The following is a 21737-nucleotide window of genomic DNA, read 5'->3' as shown; positions in this document are numbered from 1 at the left end:
GCCCCTGAATTCGCTACATTGGTGTCAGAAGTAGGATGGTGAGACCGTGAGGCCGTCGGAAACGCGTGCGCCCAGAAGCGTGAGAGAGTTAATATGCTGAGGCGCGGGGACGCGCTTCCTTAAAAACGGGGGTGTAACGACCACGGATGATGAGACTCGCTAGTCCTTGGCTAAGGGGTTGGACCCTTTAGTCGCCTGTGGTGCGGGATACCCGGGTTCGCCCCCGGGTATAATGAACTGGTCGTTGGTTAGGGTCGTTATGTCACTGTATTGTTTATAAGGGTCGGATACCTGCAGTCAGTTGAGACTGAAGAGGTCACACTGTGTCCAGATGAACTGATTCAACCTTCTGGGACATTTATGTTATGCCATATAACATCACGTGTAAAACCCGTTTCAACCAATCCCTTTTTGTTGCCGAACCCAACTGTTGTAAACTCCTGACAATCTTTAACTAAGCTGATATTGGGATCTTCCACAGCAGAGTTGTGTCAGTAGGGTGTATTCCAGCCGGAGATGCGTGTCTATCAGATGTGACAGTCGTACAACGTTTGCTTCAGAAGCCATTGGATAAACTTGGTACTATGCTGGCGTTTGGCGGCTTGGCTCTTCTGGTGCTCTCTCTGGCTGAACCGGCGGCCGTGGAAAAGTGAGTTGATGCATTTGTGTCATATATTGGTTGGCAGTTTTCTGAAACCGTAGAATGTTTAGTGAAACGAACACATCAAAATGTTTGTGCTCATCTGATGTACATGTAGAGATGATGTTCCTGAATGTTCTGTTTAAACGAGAGAGTTTATTTAGACAGTGACGCTTCGTTTGAAAAAACCCTGTAGCGCCGCATTATGTAATAACGCCGCATTATGTAATAATGTAATACATTTTCACATCATTATGTAATAATGCCACATTTCGTAATAACTTGCCGCATTTTGTAATACAATTCTTGAACGCAAAATGTAATAAAGTTTGCCGCATTTTGTAATAAGTTGTTACTTATTGCACCGGTTATTACAAAATGCGGATGTTACAATTTTGTATGAAGAAAATGTAATAATTTGGTGCATTATGTAATAAACCACCAAAATGTATGTCTTAATTTGAAAAAAACATATCGTCAGAACAACATTGATTTTAAGCATTCTAGCATGACTCAACTAAGAATTAATTTTACAAACTAGTAAGATGTTTCATTAGTCAAAACTTATTCAAATATAACTGTTTATTATAATCATAGAGAATGTGTTTGAATGTTCAGAGACAAAAACTGCACTAAATGCGTGTTACAGACACCAACATTATCAGTGCACTGAAATGTCAGGAGACATACACACATCTGCATTATGTTAAACAAATATTATGTGATTAGAAAGCAGACAAAAGATAAAAACAAATATGAAACAGAAAAAATAATGCAGTTTAATTAATTTAATAAACCATCAAAATTATTGTCCTTCATCTGCATTCATAATATGTATAACAATTAGGAAAAATTAAAATTCTCTAACTGGACTAGCATTATACATTATTTTTTGGTTTGGTTCACAACATAGTGGTGATAGCATGTGTGCGTGTACTAAAGCCAGCCACCAGGGGGAGATCCAAACACTTTAGCTTCAGTTTTGCCATGCCCTCTGACCACTTAAGATGGAAAATATTTGAAAGGCAACACGATGAAAGGTATGAACAAATATCAGATTTCAGATTCAGAGAATCTCTCAGAAATGTATGTTGATTGATTTGCAACTAATATGAAATGCTAACAGATTAAAGCCCAAACTTTTAAGTTAGTAACCATGATCTGATTAGCAATGATAAGCTAAACTAGCAGATGCTAGATTGGTTTTAGAAAGTTTCTGAAATTACAGATTAATTAATAACAGCAAACTACTGTAAGTTACCGTTATAACATAATACAACAACGTGATATATTCAATTAAACAAAATATTTTTGACAGCTCTACAGTTCAGCATAATTGTGGCCTGTACCCTTTGGGTTGTCTGCATGGGATATGGACAACAACAATCAATGACTAAAGATGTCTATGAAGTCATTGTGAAGGAACTAAAGGGAGAGTTCAATGTTCCTGTCAATGCACGTACAAGAGTGCAACAAAGTGCTCTGGTGAGGCTGTGGAGAAATAGGAATCTCTACTCTCTGAGCGAGGATGGAGAGACCTTGCTATGTGCCGGGAAGCCAGTAGCTATGAAGTCTGCAGTTGGTGGCATTGTAAAAAAAGGTCTGGATGACACAAAGGGATCAGGTGCGAGGAAGCTGAATAAGCGACTAAATGAGCAACACTCTGGCATTAGTGAAAGAAAGGTTCAAAAAACACTGGACTGCTCCAGACGCTACCAACTCCACAAGGCTAGATTTGGAAATAAACCCATTCCGAGGCCCATCAGGGCCAAGGAAGTACAGGATCGGCATCAGATTGACCTCCTTGATATGGGAAAGTGGAACATCAAGCATGGCCATTTCACATATCGATACATCCTCACTGTGATTGATGTCTTTAGTCGATACACATGGCTTAAACCATTAAAAAGTAAAGACAGCTCAGAGATTGCAAGACATCTTTATGATATCTACACTGAACATGGCCCACCTCAAGTTTTGCAGCATGATCAAGGCAGAGAGTTTAAAGGAGCTGTGCGAAGGCTGATGGAATCAATGCAAGTGAGAATAATTGAGAGTTCACCGTACCATCCCCAAAGCCAAGGAAAGGTAGAGAGGACCCACAGAGTGCTGAGGAAAAAGATCATGTATGACCTTGTGAATTGTCAGAGGAAAGGGGTTAACTGGGTTAAACATTTGCCGTCATATTCCCGAGTGCTAAATGAAGACCCAAAGGAAGTTTTAAGTTGGATGTCTCCATTTCAAGTATACTATGGGAGAAAAAGTAACACGGTGATGCATCCCCTGGCAGGTTCTCCATCCAGTGTCATTGGTGAACAATCCACCAATGATCCACAAAGTAATTTACCCTCCCTGAAACAGCGGCTCAGATTTGAGGAAAAACGAAGACAAAGACAAATGGCAAAGAAAGCCACTGAGCATTGCAGTAAACGGATGATCCGGCATGCATCTAAACAAAATCCTCCATCTTTTTATCATGTCAGTGAAGCTGTTTTGGTGAGAGTGAAAGATGGTGCCCATCGAGTTTCAAAACGGTATCGCGTGTTGCCTGGTAGGATCATGAAACGTAACATAAAGCTTTCAAAATACAAAGTTCAGTCCAAGATTCCTGGTGATGCTAAAGTGCAAGAAAATGGTTCTTTGTTTCTGATGTGACCAGTACAGCACGGCAACGAGAAAAAAGCGCTCTAAATCTTCGAAGTCAGTTCTAACTTTGCATCCACTTTTGATGACATACACACATGAAGACAGACTGAGGGACTATAACTCCTTAGACGTGAGTGTACGGTTTGACCCAGCACTCGATGGAAATTGCCAGTTTAGTGCCATAGCTGATCAGCTCGCTTCATTAGGAATATTCAGATCAGCAGCAACCCTAAGGGATGAAATAGTTCAAGATCTCAGCTCTAATCCATTTACCATAAATGGAACACCTTTGTCTCACTATGTTGATGGAAATGACTTGGATGTATACTTGGATAGCATGTCACAATTTGGGACCTACGGAGATCACATCACACTACAAAGGGCAGCTGAGATTTTCAATGTCCAATTTCTCATTACCTCCACACTGGGAACTGATGCCTCTTCTATTATATCTCAGTCTAACACATACTCAGAAAGCTTGCCATTGCTGGTCCTTGGACATATTGCAGAGGAGCATGGAGCACATTATCTCAGTCTGGAGGGGTCAGTGTCTTCATTCATTGAGCATATTGTGGAAGCTGAGAGGGAAAGGACATGTCAAAGATATGAGAATGGATCAAACCAAGAAGATGATGAACCAGATGTTCTCCATGATGATGCCCTGAATGAATGCCATGATGCTACGTTTGTTGAAAACCATCACCATTTCACGGATGAACCAGATGGCTGTGCTCTGGATGAACACCATAATGATTCCCTGGATATACCCCATGATGATGCCCTTCTATATGATGATGGAAATTGTGACATGCCCAACCTGCCCGACAGAATTGCTGGCATATGTTATTCAGTTGACACTACATGCTGACATGTCAAAGCTCGGTGTATTCAACAGGGTTTCTAAACTTTTGCAAGACCTTGCATCACGATTTCTTCCTCAAATCTACATCAGGGAATCTTTAGCTGAAAGCCTTCAGTTGGAACATGACAGTGACAGTGTCATTAGTATTATGAAGCTATATAAATCAGCTGGACGTGGGAGTGGTCTCTCAGCGAGATTAAAGGAGCTATTTGGAAAAAATAGCAAGTGGATGAGGGCCTGGGTCTTGTTGAGGCACACAAGCTGTGGACATTTCAAAATCAAGGACATTTTTTGGAAAACATAGTATGGGAAGGAAGGAGAGATATGATGTAAATAGTGAATGAATAAAGGAAAGAATGATAGGAGGAACTTCCAAATGTGACAGATCACATTTAACCTTGAACAGTATGTGTCTGTTGTACCTAGTTCAATAATTTTCTGACTGTTTATCTTTAATCTTACTAAGTGATGGTTGTTTTAAGAGAAGTTTATGTTGGAGGAAAAGGTATTTCTACTGTTGCTACTAGAGAAGATGTTTTTTTCAAGTCGTAAGTAAATTTCATGTATATTGGAAATATTGCAAATCTTTTTGTTAATCGGCAAGTGCGGCTAGCCTTCTTTTTTATTTTAATAACGTGATTAGAAATATCTCATTTTGATTTGAAAGATTGTTTAGGCTGTTTTTAGTCAGTTTATACTATTGTTAACCACTATAGAAAATGACATATATGTTGCATTAACACAAATGGAACTGGAATAAAGTTTTTTCTATTCCATATTTGTTTCTGTCTTTTGTCTGCTTTCTATCACGTATATATGCATAACATAATGCAGATGTGCGTATGTCTCCTGGCATTTCAGTGCACTGATAATGTTTGTGTCTGTAACACGCATGTAGTGCAGTTTTTGTCTCTGAACATTCAAACACATTCTCTATGATTATAATAAACAGTTATATTTGAATAAGTTTTGACTAATGAAACATCTTACTAGAAAAATTAATTCTTAGTTGAGTCATGCTAGAATGCTTAAAATCAATGTTGTTCTGACGTTATGTTTTTTTCAAATCAAGACATACATTTTGGTGGTTTATTACATAATGCACCAAATTAATACATTTTCTTCATAAAAAAGTGTAACATCCGCATTTTGTAATAACCGGTACAATATGTAACAACTTATTACAAAATGCGGCAAACTTTATTACATATTGCGTTCAAGAATTTTATTACAAAATGCGGCAAATTATTACGAAATGTGGCGTTATTACATAATGATGTGAACATTTATTACATTATTACATAATGCGGCGTTATTACATAATGCGGCGCTACAAACCCTGTTCTGTGAGGACAGAAACAAAGGTGCCGCGTGCTGAAAACAAATCAATGCTTGTCCGCTATGTGTAATGTGTTTGTTTGGTACATGTGTGAAACAGAGCAGAGCACGATTACTACAAATATCACCCCATCACGGAGGTGAGAACCCCCCCCCCTCCCCGACACACCATATCAACTCAACATACAGGTGCAGATGCACACACATACCTACATATCATGCTCCCATCCACAGATCACCTCCTGGATGAACAAAATGTTTAAGGAAAACCCTGATGTTGTGTCCCTGCTTGAGTACGGAAAGACCTACGAGAACAGAGCCATAAGTTTGCTAAAGGTAACCCGTCTTTCCCACAGCTCATTTCCCAATAAACCAGCATGAGGAACCAAGGCTGCACACGTCCAGAAAACATTATGAAGGTGCAAGGCAACACTTAGAACAAAGGAGTAAGGTCTACACACTGCCATGCTCCCAAAACGAATTTATTCAGCAGCAGCGTGTCCAGCCGTCAGGCCTGAGGAACAGCTGACTGAAGGAAACCTTTCCACCAATAAATTAGTTTTGGGAACATTTCAGTGCGCAGACCTTACTCCTTTGGGTTAACGAGCCAGCATTCCATCATAAATTAATTGTAATTAATTATAAAATTACTCCTTTGTGTTCACAAACCAGCATACCATCATACATTAATTATAATTAATTATAATTAATAATAAAATTACTCCTTTGTGTTAACAAGCCAACATACCATCATTACTCCTTTGTGTCAATAAGCCAGCATGCCATCTTAAATTAATTACAATTAATTATAATTAATAAAAAATATTTCTTTGCGTTAACAAGCCAGCATGCCATTATAAATTAATTATAATTAATAGTGAAATTACTCCTTTCTGTTAAGAAGCCAGCATGCTATCATGATGTGTTAACAAGCCAGCATGACATCATAAATGCACATGTGTTGAATGAGATAACGTATGGATGTGAGAAGACGTGAGCTATTATGTCCACATGGTGAAAATGTGTTCTGTTAGTCAACTAGATTCTGCACATGATGAACTGGACTAGATAGGACTCCGGTGAAATGCAAACGTGTCGTTACAAAGTGAACTACTGGTGATGGAAATGGAGAAACGTAGGGAGCAAAAGTTCTCCATCAAGATGACACTCTCCTTCATTTCTCCTACAAGATCTCTCCCTCATTTCTCCAGCAGCGATGAGACTCTCCATCATTTCTCCTACAAGATGAGACTCTCCTTAATTTCTCCTACAAGATGAGACTCTCCTTCATTTCTTCTACAAGATGAGACTCTCCCTCATTTCTCCAGCATGATAAGACTCTCCTTCATTTCTCCTACAAGATGAGAGTCAACCTCATTCCTCCAGCATGATAAGACTCTCCTTCATTTCTCCAGCAGGGATGAGACTCGCCTTCATTTCCCCAGCAGGGATGACACTCTCCTTCATTTCTCCAGCAAGATTACACTCTCCTTCATTTCCCCAGCAGGGATGATACTCTCCTTCATTTCCCCAGCAGGGATGAGACTCGCCTTCATTTCCCCAGCAGGGATAAGACTCTCCTTCATTCCTCCAGCAATATTACACTCTCCTTCATTTCCCCAGCAGGGATGATACTCTCCTTCATTTCCCCAGCAGGGATGAGACTCGCCTTCATTTCCCCAGCAGGGATGATACTCTCCTTCATTTCTCCAGCAATATTACACTCTCCTTCATTTCTCCAGCAGGGATGATACTCTCCTTCTATTGTTATTTGCAAAGCTTTTTATTAGCTTGTAGCGTGAGCTACACACACAGCGTCAACAGCATGATACACACAGTGCGCACGAACCGGAACTCTAGAGTAGAAGAAGAGGTGGTATACTGTAGAGCAGTGCAACAGTGCCATCTATTGGCGATGTCTATTGGAAAAGTACTACATTCAACACTCCCACTTACTTTTTCAATAACATTAAGTCCCTTTAAATAATATTACAGAGCCGTGCTCTCCTTCACAAAAATAATGTCATCAAACTTTAAACAACAACAAAAAATCTCCCTTTTTCAAATACTGTTGTTTACACTGTTTTTATCTGGAACTCTTTTTCACATTTCAGATTCAAGAATCACATTTTTCAGACTTGCTTTGATCAGGCAGCGTTCAGCGTACACCTGTCAAGCACATATAACCACTTTAATTAAACAGCGAAAAGTCCAATTTCTCCCCTGAGATACTCAAACTTTTGTTTGGTCAGTGGCTTGGTCAATATATCCGCTTTCATATCATTTGTTGGACAATATTGCAGTTCTATTTGTCCATTCTGCACACATTCACGGATGTAGTGATAGCGAATGTCTATGTGTTTGGTCCTGGAGTGGTTCACAGGGTTCTTTGCGATTGCGATGGCTCCTTGGTTGTCTTCCAGGATCACTGTGGACATAGACTCCACTCCGAGATCACTAAGTAATCATCTCAGCCAGATTCCTTCCTGAGCGGCTTGACTGAGTGCCATGTACTCGGCTTCTGCTGTTGAAAGTGCAACTGTTGGTTGTTTCTTGCTGAGCCAGCTCACCGCTCCTCCACTCAGTAGAAAGATGTTGCCTGTTGTTGAGCAGCGATCATCCTTATCTCCAGCCCAATCTGCATCTGAGAATCCAATCAAAGCTCCAGAGGCTGACTGCTCATACTTGAGAGCAAAGTTCACTGTCCCTTTCAAGTAACGAAGTATCCTCTTCACAGCAGTCAGATGTGAAGCATCTGGATTTGCGTTGAACTTTGACACAGCACTCACTGCTTGAGCTATGCCTGGTCTTGTAACCATTGCAGCATACAGCAGACTTCCTACCATTGACTGATAGGCATGTTGGTCCACTGGCTTACTGACACCATCACTCTTCCTCAACTTGACGTTGGCATCAGCAGGAGTTGCTACAGGATTTGCATTGTCCATTCCATATTTCTGAAGTACGGCTTCAATGTATTGCTTCTGATGAAGAATGACACAGTTCTTTTCTTTATCGTGAATCACAGAGATGCCCAGTATATAGGACAGCTCACCCATGTCCTTCATCTTGTAGTGCTCCTTGAGAGCCACTTTTAGCCCGTTCATGCTTTCAGTTGACTCTGTTATCAGGATGAGATCATCAACATAAACCGCAAGTATCTCAAGCTCTTGTCTTAATCTCACAAACACACAGGGGTCTGATGTGCTCTGTTTGAATCCAATTTCCATCATGAACTCTGTGAAGGCCTTGCTCCAGCAGCGAGGAGACTGTTTCAGTCCATAGATTGATTTTTTCAGTTTACACACCAGGTGCTCCTGTCCTGGTTTTATGTAGCCCTCTGGTTGCTGCATGTAGATTTCCTCTTCCAGGTCTCCATTAAGGAATGCAGTTACAACATCCATCTGGTGTACATGTAGATTGTTTTGAATAGCAAAGGACAGTAATGTACGAACAGAGCTGAAGCGTACAACTGGTGAAAAGGTTTCATCGTAGTCAGCACCATACAACTGAGAGTAGCCCTTGGCAACAAGCCTACACTTGTATCGTTCCACTCTTCCATCACTATGATGCTTGACTCTGAACACCCATCTCGATCCTACTGCTTTTCTTTCTCTTGGTAAATCCACCAAGTCCCAAATCTCATTTTCCAGCAGCGACTCATATTCCAAGTCAGCCGCCTCCTGCCATTCTTTTGCATTAGGACTCTCCAATGCTTCTTTTAGTGTGATTGGCTCTGTCACATGACACATATTGGCATGATGATCAACAGTCATTATATCAGCGAACTCATCATATCCATATCTCCTTGGCGCATTTCTGGTTCTGCCGCTTGTTCTGACAGTGCTGCTATCAGCAGTGACTGCATCATCTTGTGTTTCACTGTCATCTGTTTTCATGTTTATCTCGTTCTCTGAACAGGGTACTTTCACTTCCTGCTTCTAGTCGAAGTTTGATTCATCAAAGATTACATCACGACGGATTAGAATCCTCCTCTTCTCTTCATCGTACAGGCGATAGCCCTTGGCATTGTTTGCATATCCCACAAAACGAAGCTTTATAGCCTTTTTGTCCAGTTTCCGTCTCTCTTCATCTGGGACATGTGCATAAGCAATACAGCCAAACACCTTCATGTGACTCATGTTAGGTTTCTTTCCACACCATCTCTCATAGGGTGTCTCTTCCTTCAGAACAGCTGTGGGCAGCCTGTTCTGTATGTAAGCTGCTGTGGCTATAGCCTCTGCTCAGAACATCTTCAGCAACTTTGCATGAGACAGCATGCTTCTAGCTGCTTCGACCAACGTCCTATTTTTTCTTTCTGCAACGCCATTTTGCTGTGGTGTGTGAGGTACAGTCATTTCATGGTGGATGCCTTGAGCCTTCAAATATTCTTGAAACTCCTTTGAGGTGTACTCACCACCATTGTCAGTTTTCAGCCTTGCAACGTTCAGGCCACACTCATTTGAGAATGTTCTCTCAAATTCCTTGAACTTATCTAGTACCTCATTCTTCTGTTTCATGAAGTATACCTTGCAGCATCTTGAATAGTCATCAATGAAAGTCACAAAGTATTTTGCTCCACTTATCGACTCAGTCTGCATGGGACCACAGACATCACTATGAATTAGCTGCATCTTGCATTTGGAACGGATTCCTCCAATCGACTTGAATGGCTTTTTAGCCAACTTGTTCCTCCAATCGACTTGAATGGCTTTTTAGCCAACTTGCCTTCCACACATCCTTCACAAAAAGGAATCTCTTTCTCTGCGGAGAAGTCCACTCCATTTACCAGATTTTTTTAGCTCCTTCAGCTTGGTAGTGTGACCAAGGTGCTGGTGCCACAGGCTGGCAGCTACTGATGCACTGTGATAGATAGATTCACTTCCTTCAATGTCTAGCTGATACAGTCCATCAACTCTTTGTGTTCCCATTCCTTTTAGTGTTCCATCTTTTCCACGTAGGTAGCAGCGAGACTTTTTGAACTGCACTGTATTCCCTTTTTTGGTAGCAGCTCCCACTGAGAACAAATTCCCAGACAGCTTTGGAACATACAGTACAACATACATTGTGGCATTTTTTACATCACTTGATTTGAAAGTCATTTTCATGTTGACATTTCCAATTCCTAGAGCGTCAACCACCCTGCCGTCACCTAGTTTCACCGACTGTGCTTTTGAGAATTGCTGATATTCTTGGAGAATTTCTTTATCACAAGTCATGTTCTTTTGATTCTCCAGAATCAATTATCCATTCAACCTGTCTTGGTCTGTCAGTGCTAGCCTCTGTGACTACAAAAACACTTTCAGAGGAATCTTCCTCATCCTCACAGGTCATGTTTTTGGCCTTGTGAATTTTCTTTTTTGTTTTATTTTTCAAGCTTGGACAGTCCCGCTTTATGTGACCTTCTTTCCCACATTTATAACATCTCCACGTGCTTTTGTCTGCTGCTCCCACTGACTTGGAGCCATCCTGCACATTTCCTCTAAATTGTGATGACATGGCTGATGCACCACCTGACGGAGCACCACTTGAATCATTAGCATTCACTCGCTTTTGCTCTTCATTTATTAATGCTTGCTGAACAAACTTCAGTGTCAGGTTGTCAATCTTTGTTTCTAGTGCAGTGACAATCGTAGCATAGCTTGGTGGCAAACTGCCCAACAGTGTTACAATTTGATTTTCCTCTTCAATCACAGATCCTATGGCTGCTAGCTGATCAGTTAGCTCCTTCATTTGTTTCAAATGATCAGTTAAGGCATCTCCTTCCTTCATTTCACATCGGAAATATCTTTTCTTCAGGAACAGTTTATTTGCCAAAGTATCTCTCCCAAAATGGGCTTTCAGCGTGGTCCACGCCTCTTTGGGAGTCTGGCAGCTCGTTATCAGATACAACTGGGGTGTACTTACATTCAGCACCAACATAGAGAATGCTTTCTCTCTCCTTCTAGTGAACTCAGCTTGTGCTGTTGCATTAGCATCTGCAGCTAGTGTTTCAGTCTCCATTAACATACCCCATAGTCCTTTAGCCTTTAGCAAGTGTTCCATTTGAAACTTCCATGTTGCCCAGTTCTCTGGTCCGTTCAGCCTGTCAATAAACAGCTTATCCTCCATTGTGAATTCCCACAATACTGTTTACTCCACACAACCGTGTACAACAGCTTTCAGCGATGTTCTGGGCCCTTAACCTATTGTTATTTGCAGAGCTTTTTATTAGCTTGTAGCGTGAGCTACACACACAGCGTCAACAGCACGATACACACAGTGCGCACGAACTGGAACTCTAGAGTAGAAGAAGAGGTGGAATACTGTAGGGCAGTGCAACAGTGCCATCTATTGGCGATGTCTATTGGAAAAGTACTACATTCAACACCTTCATTTCTCCAGCAGGGATAACGCTCTCCCTCATTTCTCCAGCAGGGATGAGATTCTCCATTTTTCCAGCAGGGATGAGACTCTCCTTCATATCTCCAGCAGGAATTAGACTCTCCTTCATTTCCTCAGCAGGGAGTAGACTCTTCTTCATTTCTCCAGCAAGATTACACTCTCCTTCATTTATCCAGCAGGGATGAGACTCTCTTTCATTTCTCCAGCAGGGATGAGACTCTCCTTCATTTCTCCAGCAAGATTACACTCTCCTTCATTTATCCAGCAAGATTACACTCTCCTTCATTTATCCAGCAGGGATGAGACTCTCCTTCATTTCCCCAGCAGGGATGATACTCTCCCTCATTTCTCCAGCAAGATTACACTCTCCTTCATTTCTCCAGCAGGGATTAGAATCTTCTTCATTTCTCCAGCAAGATTACACTCTCCTTCATTTCTCCAGCAGGGATGAGACTCTCCTTCATTTCTCCAGCAAGATTACACTCTCCTTCATTTCTCCAGCAGGGATGAGACTCTTCTTTATTTCTCCAGCAAGATTACACTCTCCTTCATTTCTCCAGCAGGGATGAGACTCTTCTTCATTTCTCCAGCAAGATTACACTCTCCTTCATTTCTCCAGCAGGGATGAGACTCTCCTTCATTTCCCCAGCAGGGATGAGACTCTCCTTCCTTCATATCTTCCAGATTGGCTTGAAAGGTGAAGTCAGGAAGAAAGCGGTGTGGATGGACTGTGGCATCCATGCCAGGGAGTGGATCTCTCCTGCCTTCTGTCAATACTTTGTTCAACAGGTAAGTGTGTGTATGTGCGCGTGTGTGTGTGAGTGTGTGTGTGTGTGTGTGTGTGTGAGAGAGAGAGAGAGAGGGAGAGGGAGGGAGAGAGTGAGAGCGTATGTATGTGTGAGAGAGAGTGCGTGAGAAAGCGTGTGTGTGTGTGTGTGTGTGTGTGTGAGAGAGAGAGAGAGAGAGAGAGAGAGAGAGAGAGAGAGAGAGAGAGAGAGAGAGAGAGAGAGAGAGAGAGAGAGAGAGAGAGAGAGAGAGAGAGAGAGAGAGAGAGAGAGAGTGGGGTGATGGCTTGTCTGCAGAGTGAGAACATAGATAGATAGATAGATAGATAGATAGATAGATAGATAGATAGATAGATAGATTATCTGGTTATATTCTTTTTTTAATGGTTATTGTGACTCAGGTCCTGCAGACATACCAGACGGACAGCGCAGTACAGGAGCTTCTGAAGAACGTGGACTTGTACGTGACCCCGGTGCTGAACGTGGATGGCTACGTGTACACCTGGAAGAACGACACAGTCAGTATGAACCCCCTGCTTCCCCCAACCCCTTGATCAGTGTAGCTCAGGAGGCGGCTAAACTTCACACGGAGTGTCTAAAGAAAGATGTTAGACCCCATAAACATACCCCCCACAAGTACAGTTAATAAACAACCCCCCCATAAGTGCAGTTCATAAACATACCCCCCACAAGTACAGTTCATAAACAACCCCCCCCATAAGTACAGTTCATAAACAACCCCCCATAACTATAGTTAATAAACATACCCCCCATAAGTACAGTTAATAAACAAACCCCCCATAAGTACAGGTAATAAACATACCCCCATAAGTACAGTTAATAAACATACCCCCCATAAGTACAGTTAATAAACATACCCCGATAAGTACAGTTAATAAACATACCCCCCATAAGTACAGTTAATAATCATACCCCCCATAAGTACAGGTAATAAACATACCCCCCATAAGTACAGTTAATAAACATACACCCCATAAGTACAGCTAATAAACATACACCCCATAAGTACAGTTAATAAACATACCCCCCATAAGTACAGGTAATAAACATACCCTCCATAACTACAGTTAATAAACATACCCCCATAAGTACAGTTAATAAACATACCCCCCATAAGTACAGTTAATAAACATACACCCCATAAGTACAGTTAATAAACATACCCCCATAAGTACAGGTAATAAACAACCCTCCATAAGTACAGGTAATAAACATACCCCCATAAGTACAGGTAATAAACATACCCCCATAAGTACAGGTAATAAACAACCCTCCATAAGTACAGGTAATAAACATACCCCCATAAGTACAGGTAATAAACATACCCCCATAAGCACAGTTAATAAACATACACCCCATAAGTACAGGTAATAAACATACCCTCCATAAGTACAGTTAATAAACATACCCCCCATAAGTACAGTTCATAAACATACCCCCCCATAAGTACAGCTAATAAACATACCCCCATACGTACAGCTAATAAACATACCCCCATAAGTACAGGTAATAAACATACACCCCATAAGTACCGGTAATAAACATACCCCCCATACGTACAGGTAATAAACATACCCCCATAAGTACAGTTAATAAACATACACCCCATAAGTACAGCTAATAAACATACACCCCATAAGTACAGTTAATAAACATACCCCCATAAGTACAGTTAATAAACAAACCCCCCATAAGTACAGGTAATAAACAACCCTCCATAAGTACAGCTAATAAACATACCCTCCATAAGTACAGCTAATAAACATACCCCCCATACGTACAGGTAATAAACATACACCCCATAAGTACAGTTAATAAACATACCCCCATAAGTACAGTTCATAAACATACCCCCCCATAAGTACAGTTAATAAACATACACCCCATAAGTACAGTTAATAAACATACCCCCCATAAGTACAGGTAATAAACATACCCTCCATAAGTACAGTTAATAAATATACCCCCATAAGTACAGTTAATAAACATACACCCCATAAGTACAGTTAATAAACATACCCCCATAAGTACAGGTAATAAACATACCCTCCATAAGTACAGTTAATAAACATACCCCCATAAGTACAGTTAATAAACACACACCCCATAAGTACAGTTAATAAACATACCCCCATAAGTACAGTTCATAAACATACCTCTCATAAGTACAGTTCATAAACATACCCCCCATAAGTACAGCTAATAAACATACACCCCATAAGTACAGTTAATAAACATACACCCCATAAGTACAGTTAATAAACATACCCTCATAAGTACAGTGAATAACTAACTTTGTGTTTAGAAAAAAAGCAAAACCAGGAAAACGCTGAAACCTAAGCCCCTCCCGCTAAAAGATTGTTAGGTTTTGATTGTAGCTACAACCTCATCGCATATAAATACAGATGAATTGCATATAAAATACAGATTAATTGCATATAAAATACATATTAAGTGCATATGATATACATATTAATTGCATATACATACAGATTAATTGCATATGATATACATATTAATTGCATATAAATACAGATGAATTGCATATAATATACATATCAATTGCATATGCGATATATATATATATATATTACATGTATATACATGTATATCAATTGCATTTAAAATACATATTAATTGCATATAATATACATATTGATTGCATATGATATACATATTAAATTGCATATAAATTGCATATAATATACATATTAATTGCGTATAATAACATATCAATTGCACATAGATACAGATTAATTCCATATAAGGTACAGATTCAAAATGTTTGGCACATTGTATCGTCTCACTTCTATGACGTAATATCTCACTTAATACGAAACATGTTGTCTTTTCGGGCCGCTGTAGAGACTGTGGAGGAAGTCCAGGTCACCGGGACCAGAAGGCTGTGCCTGCAGCGGCACCGACCTCAACCGCAACTTCGATGCAAACTGGGGATGTCAGTGTTGTTTGGTTCCTCCACCTTAAACGCAGTTGATGGTGTCTAAGTCCACATGATACGGTCAGTTGTCTCACGGATCTCTGGGCTGTCTCCGCAGCGGTTGGCATATCGTTAAACTGCTGCTCGGAAGTGTACTGTGGTCGACACCCTCTGTCTGAGCCGGAAGCCCGAGCTGTGGCGGACTTTGTGGGCAAGATGAAGGACGACTTCATTCTCTTCCTCACTATCCACTCCTATGGACAGCTGCTCCTACTTCCCTATGGACACCCCAACGTCCTTGCCCCTAACTTGGATGAGCTGGTGTGCACAACTGGATGCAAAAACATTTATCCACTTTTCTTACCCAAAAATTTGCCTAAAGCAGGGCGTCCGGGCAGCGTAGTGGTCTATTCCTTTGCTACCAACACGAGAATCGCCGGTTCGAATCCCCGTGTTACCTCCGGCTTGGTCGGGCGTCCCTACAGACACAATTGGCCGTGTCTTCGGGTGGGAAGACGGATGTGGGGATGTGTCCTGGTCGCTGCACTACCGCCTCCTCTGGTCGGTCGGGGCGCCTGTTCGACTGGGGGGAATAGCGTGATCCTCCCACGCGCTATGTCCCCCTGGTGAAACTCCTCACTGTCAGGTGAAAAGACGCGGCTGGCGACTCCGCATGTATTGGAGGAGACTTGTGGTAGTCTGCAGCCGGATCGGCAGAGGGGGTGGAGCAGCTGACCAGGACGGCTCGGAAGAGCGGGGTAATTGGTCAGATATGATTGGAGCGAAAAAGGGGGGGAAATCCACAAAAAAAGCTGATATAGCATAGCTAACTGTCATGTTTCAAACCAGCCATTACTTTTGCAAATTATAATGCCTGGTTTTTTATGACTGCAATGCAGAGTGTTGTGCAGTGGGGCTCAGGTGAGCATACACACAATGTGTTGGGTGATCAAATATCCCAGTGAAGGTCTTTGTCAGGCAAGCACGTCATACAGCAACTGATGTCTGCATTGTAGATATCAGTGTGTGCTAGAGATGAGTGCACAAAATATTTTGCATACTACAGTGGAAACTGGGCTTGAAATTGTGTAGTTCATTTAGGGGTGTAAGAAAATATCGACACACTCAAGTATCGCGATATTATCTTTTGTGATACTGTATCGATTCGCAAAACCACTATATCGATTATAATTGTTTGCATGTAAAGGTTCGTGACAAACACTGTGTGTTGTGTATAACCCCACGACCGCTAGACAGCAGTGTTGTAATCTATCTTCAGCCATTTGACTCTTCCACTCCAACCCAACAACATAAACTGAGACAGGACGTAGCATAAGCACAAAGAACACAGGCATATGAAACCACAATATATCACCTTTCTTACAGCATCACAATATATTGCTATATATTGAATCATAACCCTGTGTCGTGATACGTATCAAATCGCCAGATTCTCCTCAATACACAACCCTATAGTGTTATTACAGTATCTCATACCTGTGATCTGATAAATTAATGTGTTCATTCACCATGCAGACATGCAGTACCTGCACCAGACATGTGACTTGCTTTATATTCCTGACTCCTTGTAATTCTCTCTACTAACTGCAAAATGTACAGTGACCTCAAACGCGGTGTAACTGTACGACTCTTCTGATGCCAGCTGGTTATCAAGTCATTACTAGAAGAGTGGCTGTGAATGTTCTCATTCATCCAGGTCATGGTTATCCAAAGGAATTGAATCAAGTGCAACTGGACTTGGTATGAAGACGTTTCGCCTCTCATCCAAGAGGCTTCCTCAGTTCGTGCCTTTCTGACTAGACCAAGCCAGTCTGACTGGCTGGTGATGAAACTCAGATATTTATCCTCTTTGGAGTCGTTATCAGAGCTATTGATGTCCATGGCTCTTTGTGTTCCGATGTTTAGCAACGCCCGTCGTTATCAGAGCTATTGATGTGCATGGCTCTTTGTGATCCGATGTTAAGCAGCGATGGTCATTGGGGGTGTTAGTTTCAACTTCGTTAGTTCTCCATTTAGTGGTCATGAGAGTCATTGGAGCCGTTAGTGACCGACTGTTGTTCTTGGAGGCTAGGCTTCTTGAGTCTCCTGGGTAGAGATGATAGGACGGCATTGTAAGGGGAGACAGGTGGTGTCGCAGACCTCCTCCTCTGTTGAGGGATGGTTTTTCAAGTTTCGCATAAATGGCTTCCTTCACCCTTCTTTCAAACCATCTATCTTCCCTGTCCAAAATGTGTACGTTGCTGTCCTCGAAAGAGTGTGTCTTCTCCTTTAGGTGTAAATAGACTGCTGAGTCTTGTCCTGAGGAGTTTGGCCTTCTGTGTTGGGCCATCCGTTTGTGTAGTGGTTGTATGGTTTCTCCTATGTATAGGTCAGTGCAATCCTCAATGCATTGTACAGCATACACCAGATTGCTTTTCCGGGTGTGTGGTACACAGTCCTTGGGATGAACCAGTCTTTGTCAGAGTGTGTTGCTGGGTTTGAAGTATACCGGGATGCGGTGTTTGTTAGAAATTCTCCTGAGTTTCCCGGAGACCCCAGAAACATACTGGATGACTGTGCTATTCCTTCTGTTCCTTTTCTCCTCATCGCTCACCCGGTTAGTCTTTTTGGAACGTGTTGCAGTTTTCACAAAGGCACAAAGAGCCATGGACATCAATAGCTCTGATAACGACTCCAAAGAGGATAAATATCTGAGTTTCACCAGCCAGTAAGACTCGCTTGGTCTAGTCAGAAAGGCACGAACTGATGAAGCCTCTTGGATGAGAGGTGAAACGTCTTCACGGATATATACCAAGTCCAGTTGCACTTGATTCAATTCCTTTGGATACTAGCAGAGTTCGAAGTTTTCAGAGGTGATCAATCACCACACCCCTTAGGACTCCTTGATCATACAGTCATATCTGTGCACAAAACAGTTTAGGCTGACAGGCCCAGTGCAAGATTAGCCTTGGTCTCTGTCACACACACACACACACACACACACACACACACACACACACACACACACACACACACACACACACACACACACACACACACACACACACACACACACACACACACACACACACAAAGCTAATATGCCTTGGCCTTGCTCCCTAGATGGAGGTTGGGTTGGCTGCTGCAAACGCCATTAAGAATGTCCATGGGATGGAGTACACTGTAGGGACATCACCAAATGTGTTGTGTAAGTACAAACACCGCTGCAAGTTTTCCTCTTGATAAGTGTGCACTCATTCCCCCCAAATGTGTTTACAGAAGCTGTTTGGCAGAAGGCAAAACATGCCAATATATCTTCGACCACACTTAAACTCAAAGCACGTGACCAACACATTGACCCCTGACACACTGAGTTGGCATCCACAGCCACTGGCAGGCTGACTGCTACTTGGCCCGCACATTACAAGATAGAACAAAGACAGATCCTCCTTTGCATCAACCTTTGCATTTTATAACTACAAGATTTGTGTACTGTGGATCAAGGAACTTAAATTTCTGCTGCTGCTGCTGAATCTGTTCTAAGCCACTTGGGATATGGGTTGAATACCATGAATGTAACATGTGGTCACAACCTTTATCTCTCTAGACGCCAATTCTGGATCCTCTCGAGACTGGGCTCGATTGATTGGAATCCCCTTCTCCTTCACCTTTGAGCTTAGAGATAAGGGACAATATGGCTTTTTGCTACCCGAGTCGCAGATCCAGCCAGCCTGTGAGGAGGCCTATGCCGGAGCCATGCACATTGTAAGCTATGTCCATGACAAGACCTTCAGCAGTGCTGCAGATGTAGCCAGAGCAACCATGTGGACATGGCTGTTTGCAGTGTATGTCACCAGCAATAGTCTTTGTTAAGATGGAAAAACTGCACGGGAAAAATGAACCCAGGTAGCATTTCTACGTCACCTGTCCTGCAGCTGGATGCAGTCCCACCTACCTGTCCATCAGCTGAAGGCCGACTTTTGCATAGCCTGGATGTTGAAATATCTAATATAAATATAACCCCTGTTGATTCAACAACAGCAACATCAAATATTGCAATTTTATTTCTTATTCAAGGCAAGAGCTACAGTCCTGTAAAAGCTGTAATTAACAGTTTACTTTTATTTTTGAAAAAGAGCAATGCTATAGAATATTGTTTTGACATTGTGTTACCATGTGATTCATGACTCAGTTCAGCAGGTTGGATTACCTGCCCCTGAAGACGAGACCATCAGAGATTCAAAGCAACATTTACTTTAAACTGAGTGATTTTGATATTCCATGGATGTACTGTATGCCAAATGTGAGTGGCTGACGATGATTTGAATTTTCTCTAAATGACAGCTACCGTTGACAGCTGCAATAAACCGAAGTTAAAGAAAGGAAGAAAAGAGTATGTTTAGTAATTTGCAAATAGAACGTTTTAAAAATTGCTTCAGTATTTACTTATGGTAACAGAGGTTTGGCGTTATTTCGAATAAGTTTATAGTTGCAAATCAGCCGTTGCATAAATGTTAAAACTGTCATGGTTGTGTGGTCTGGGTCAGATGTGTTCCCCATTACCTGATTGGCTTGCCATTTCGGTTGCTGCCTCTGATTGCCCCATGATTGCCATTTACCTGACTGCCCCTGCTTTACTCACTTGTTCCCCATTCCCTGATTGGCGAGCCTGTTCCTGCCCTGCTCTGCCCTGCTCGCTTGTACTCCATTCCCGGACTGGCTCTCCAGCAAGTTGTATGTTCCCACTGGTTGCTCTGGCGCTTTGTCGGATCGTCGCAAACACGTGCTGACTCTTGGTTCATGCTTCATGCCTTGCCCCGAGCCTTTCTTGCTGTCTGTCGCTACTGTTCCTGTAATGTATGTTCGGTTGCCTTATTAAAGCTTTGTTCAAGCCCAGCCTGTCCTTGCGGTCTGCATTTGGGCCCTCGCGTCCTGCTCCCGGCGCGACAGAAACACATGAGCCTACTATTGGATTCATGCTTTATTTCTGTTCTTCTCTTGAACCACCTGTAATTCTATAAAACAATAGAACCTACATCTGGCATGTGGTGACACCAAAACAGAATAACCTTTATACTTATATATCAACTCCCATATTTTCGTAATGTGTGTGTGTGTGGTGTTAGTGTGTGTGTGTGTGTGTGTTAGTTAGTTAGTGTAGATAGCGGGACCGAAAACTAAAGCATTTATGATCCTAATTCTTTTTGGAGGTGGTAGATATTGTCTCAGTGCATAGAGAAAATACATAAAGTACGTAATGCAAATAGGGAAATTACATACTACATAGTAAAGTTAAATGGGTTTCAAAATAATTTTATTTGCCCAAGATTACCTAAACATAATGAATGTTGCCTGTCCATATTGCATGGCCCAAGATCATGTAATAGACCATGCCATGTTATATGTTTCAAGGTTGTAGAAAACACTTTCTTCTTCTGCCCTCCATCTTCTTCTCCTTCTCCTCCTCCTCCCTCTTGACCTCGTCCTCATCCTCATCCTCGTCCTTCTTGGTTGATGCTAGATCCAACGGGGTGTAGGCACGGAAGTAGCCGTGACTGGCTGTTGCGTTGACCAATAAACAGCGCGGAACCTCGAAGCGCATTGACTTGAAACAAACGATGTGCACTAAAATATTTAGCTAGCTAGCTTAAACTAACCTTAACATTGCCAGATCGTACTGTAACCCTAAACCTGTCTCTAACCCCTGCACCGCTATTGCTATCGCTAGCTAACTAACGTTAACTTAATTCGCCCCAACTATTGCTCTGTCTGTCGGTCTGGCAGTCAGTGCGCTTCGAGGTTCTGCGCTGTCTATTGGCCGACGCAACAGCCAATCACGGCTACTTCCGTGCCTACTCCCCGTTGGATCTAACATCAACCCTTCCTCTTCTTCTTCTTCTTCTTCATCTTTCGGCTGCTCCCATTAGGGGTCGCCGCGTTGTTGTGAATCCCATGGCACTTCTAAGCAAGACACGCCCGCGTAGCATCCAGGCGCTAGGATTCTGGGAAGACGCGCCCCTGCTCTGCTTCTAATTAGCTAACCTTCACCCTAACCCTAACCTTAACCAACCCAACCAACGGAGGCAAAGAGTAGTACTGGCTCTGGCCAATCCTGGCGCTTGA

General features: G+C 42.1%; 1 protein-coding gene across 1 annotated transcript; it reads left to right on the top strand.

The window, feature by feature from the left end:
• The first annotated feature begins 584 nt into the window (after positions 1 to 584).
• Positions 585 to 20391, top strand: LOC130131960 (carboxypeptidase O-like). Its single transcript, XM_056301684.1, has 9 exons — positions 585 to 649; positions 5587 to 5626; positions 5721 to 5822; positions 12555 to 12659; positions 13057 to 13173; positions 15542 to 15632; positions 15733 to 15935; positions 18738 to 18822; positions 19222 to 20391. Exons 1-9 carry the CDS (start codon positions 585 to 587, stop codon positions 19485 to 19487), a joined length of 1074 nt encoding a protein of 357 aa, XP_056157659.1. The 3' UTR covers positions 19488 to 20391.
• Positions 20392 to 21737: the final 1346 nt, after the last annotated feature.

This window comes from Lampris incognitus, unplaced genomic scaffold, assembly GCF_029633865.1.
Source record: "Lampris incognitus isolate fLamInc1 unplaced genomic scaffold, fLamInc1.hap2 H_1, whole genome shotgun sequence".
NCBI classification, from domain to species: Eukaryota; Metazoa; Chordata; class Actinopteri; order Lampriformes; family Lampridae; genus Lampris; species Lampris incognitus.
This window is presented reverse-complemented; position numbering and strand designations above follow the sequence as displayed.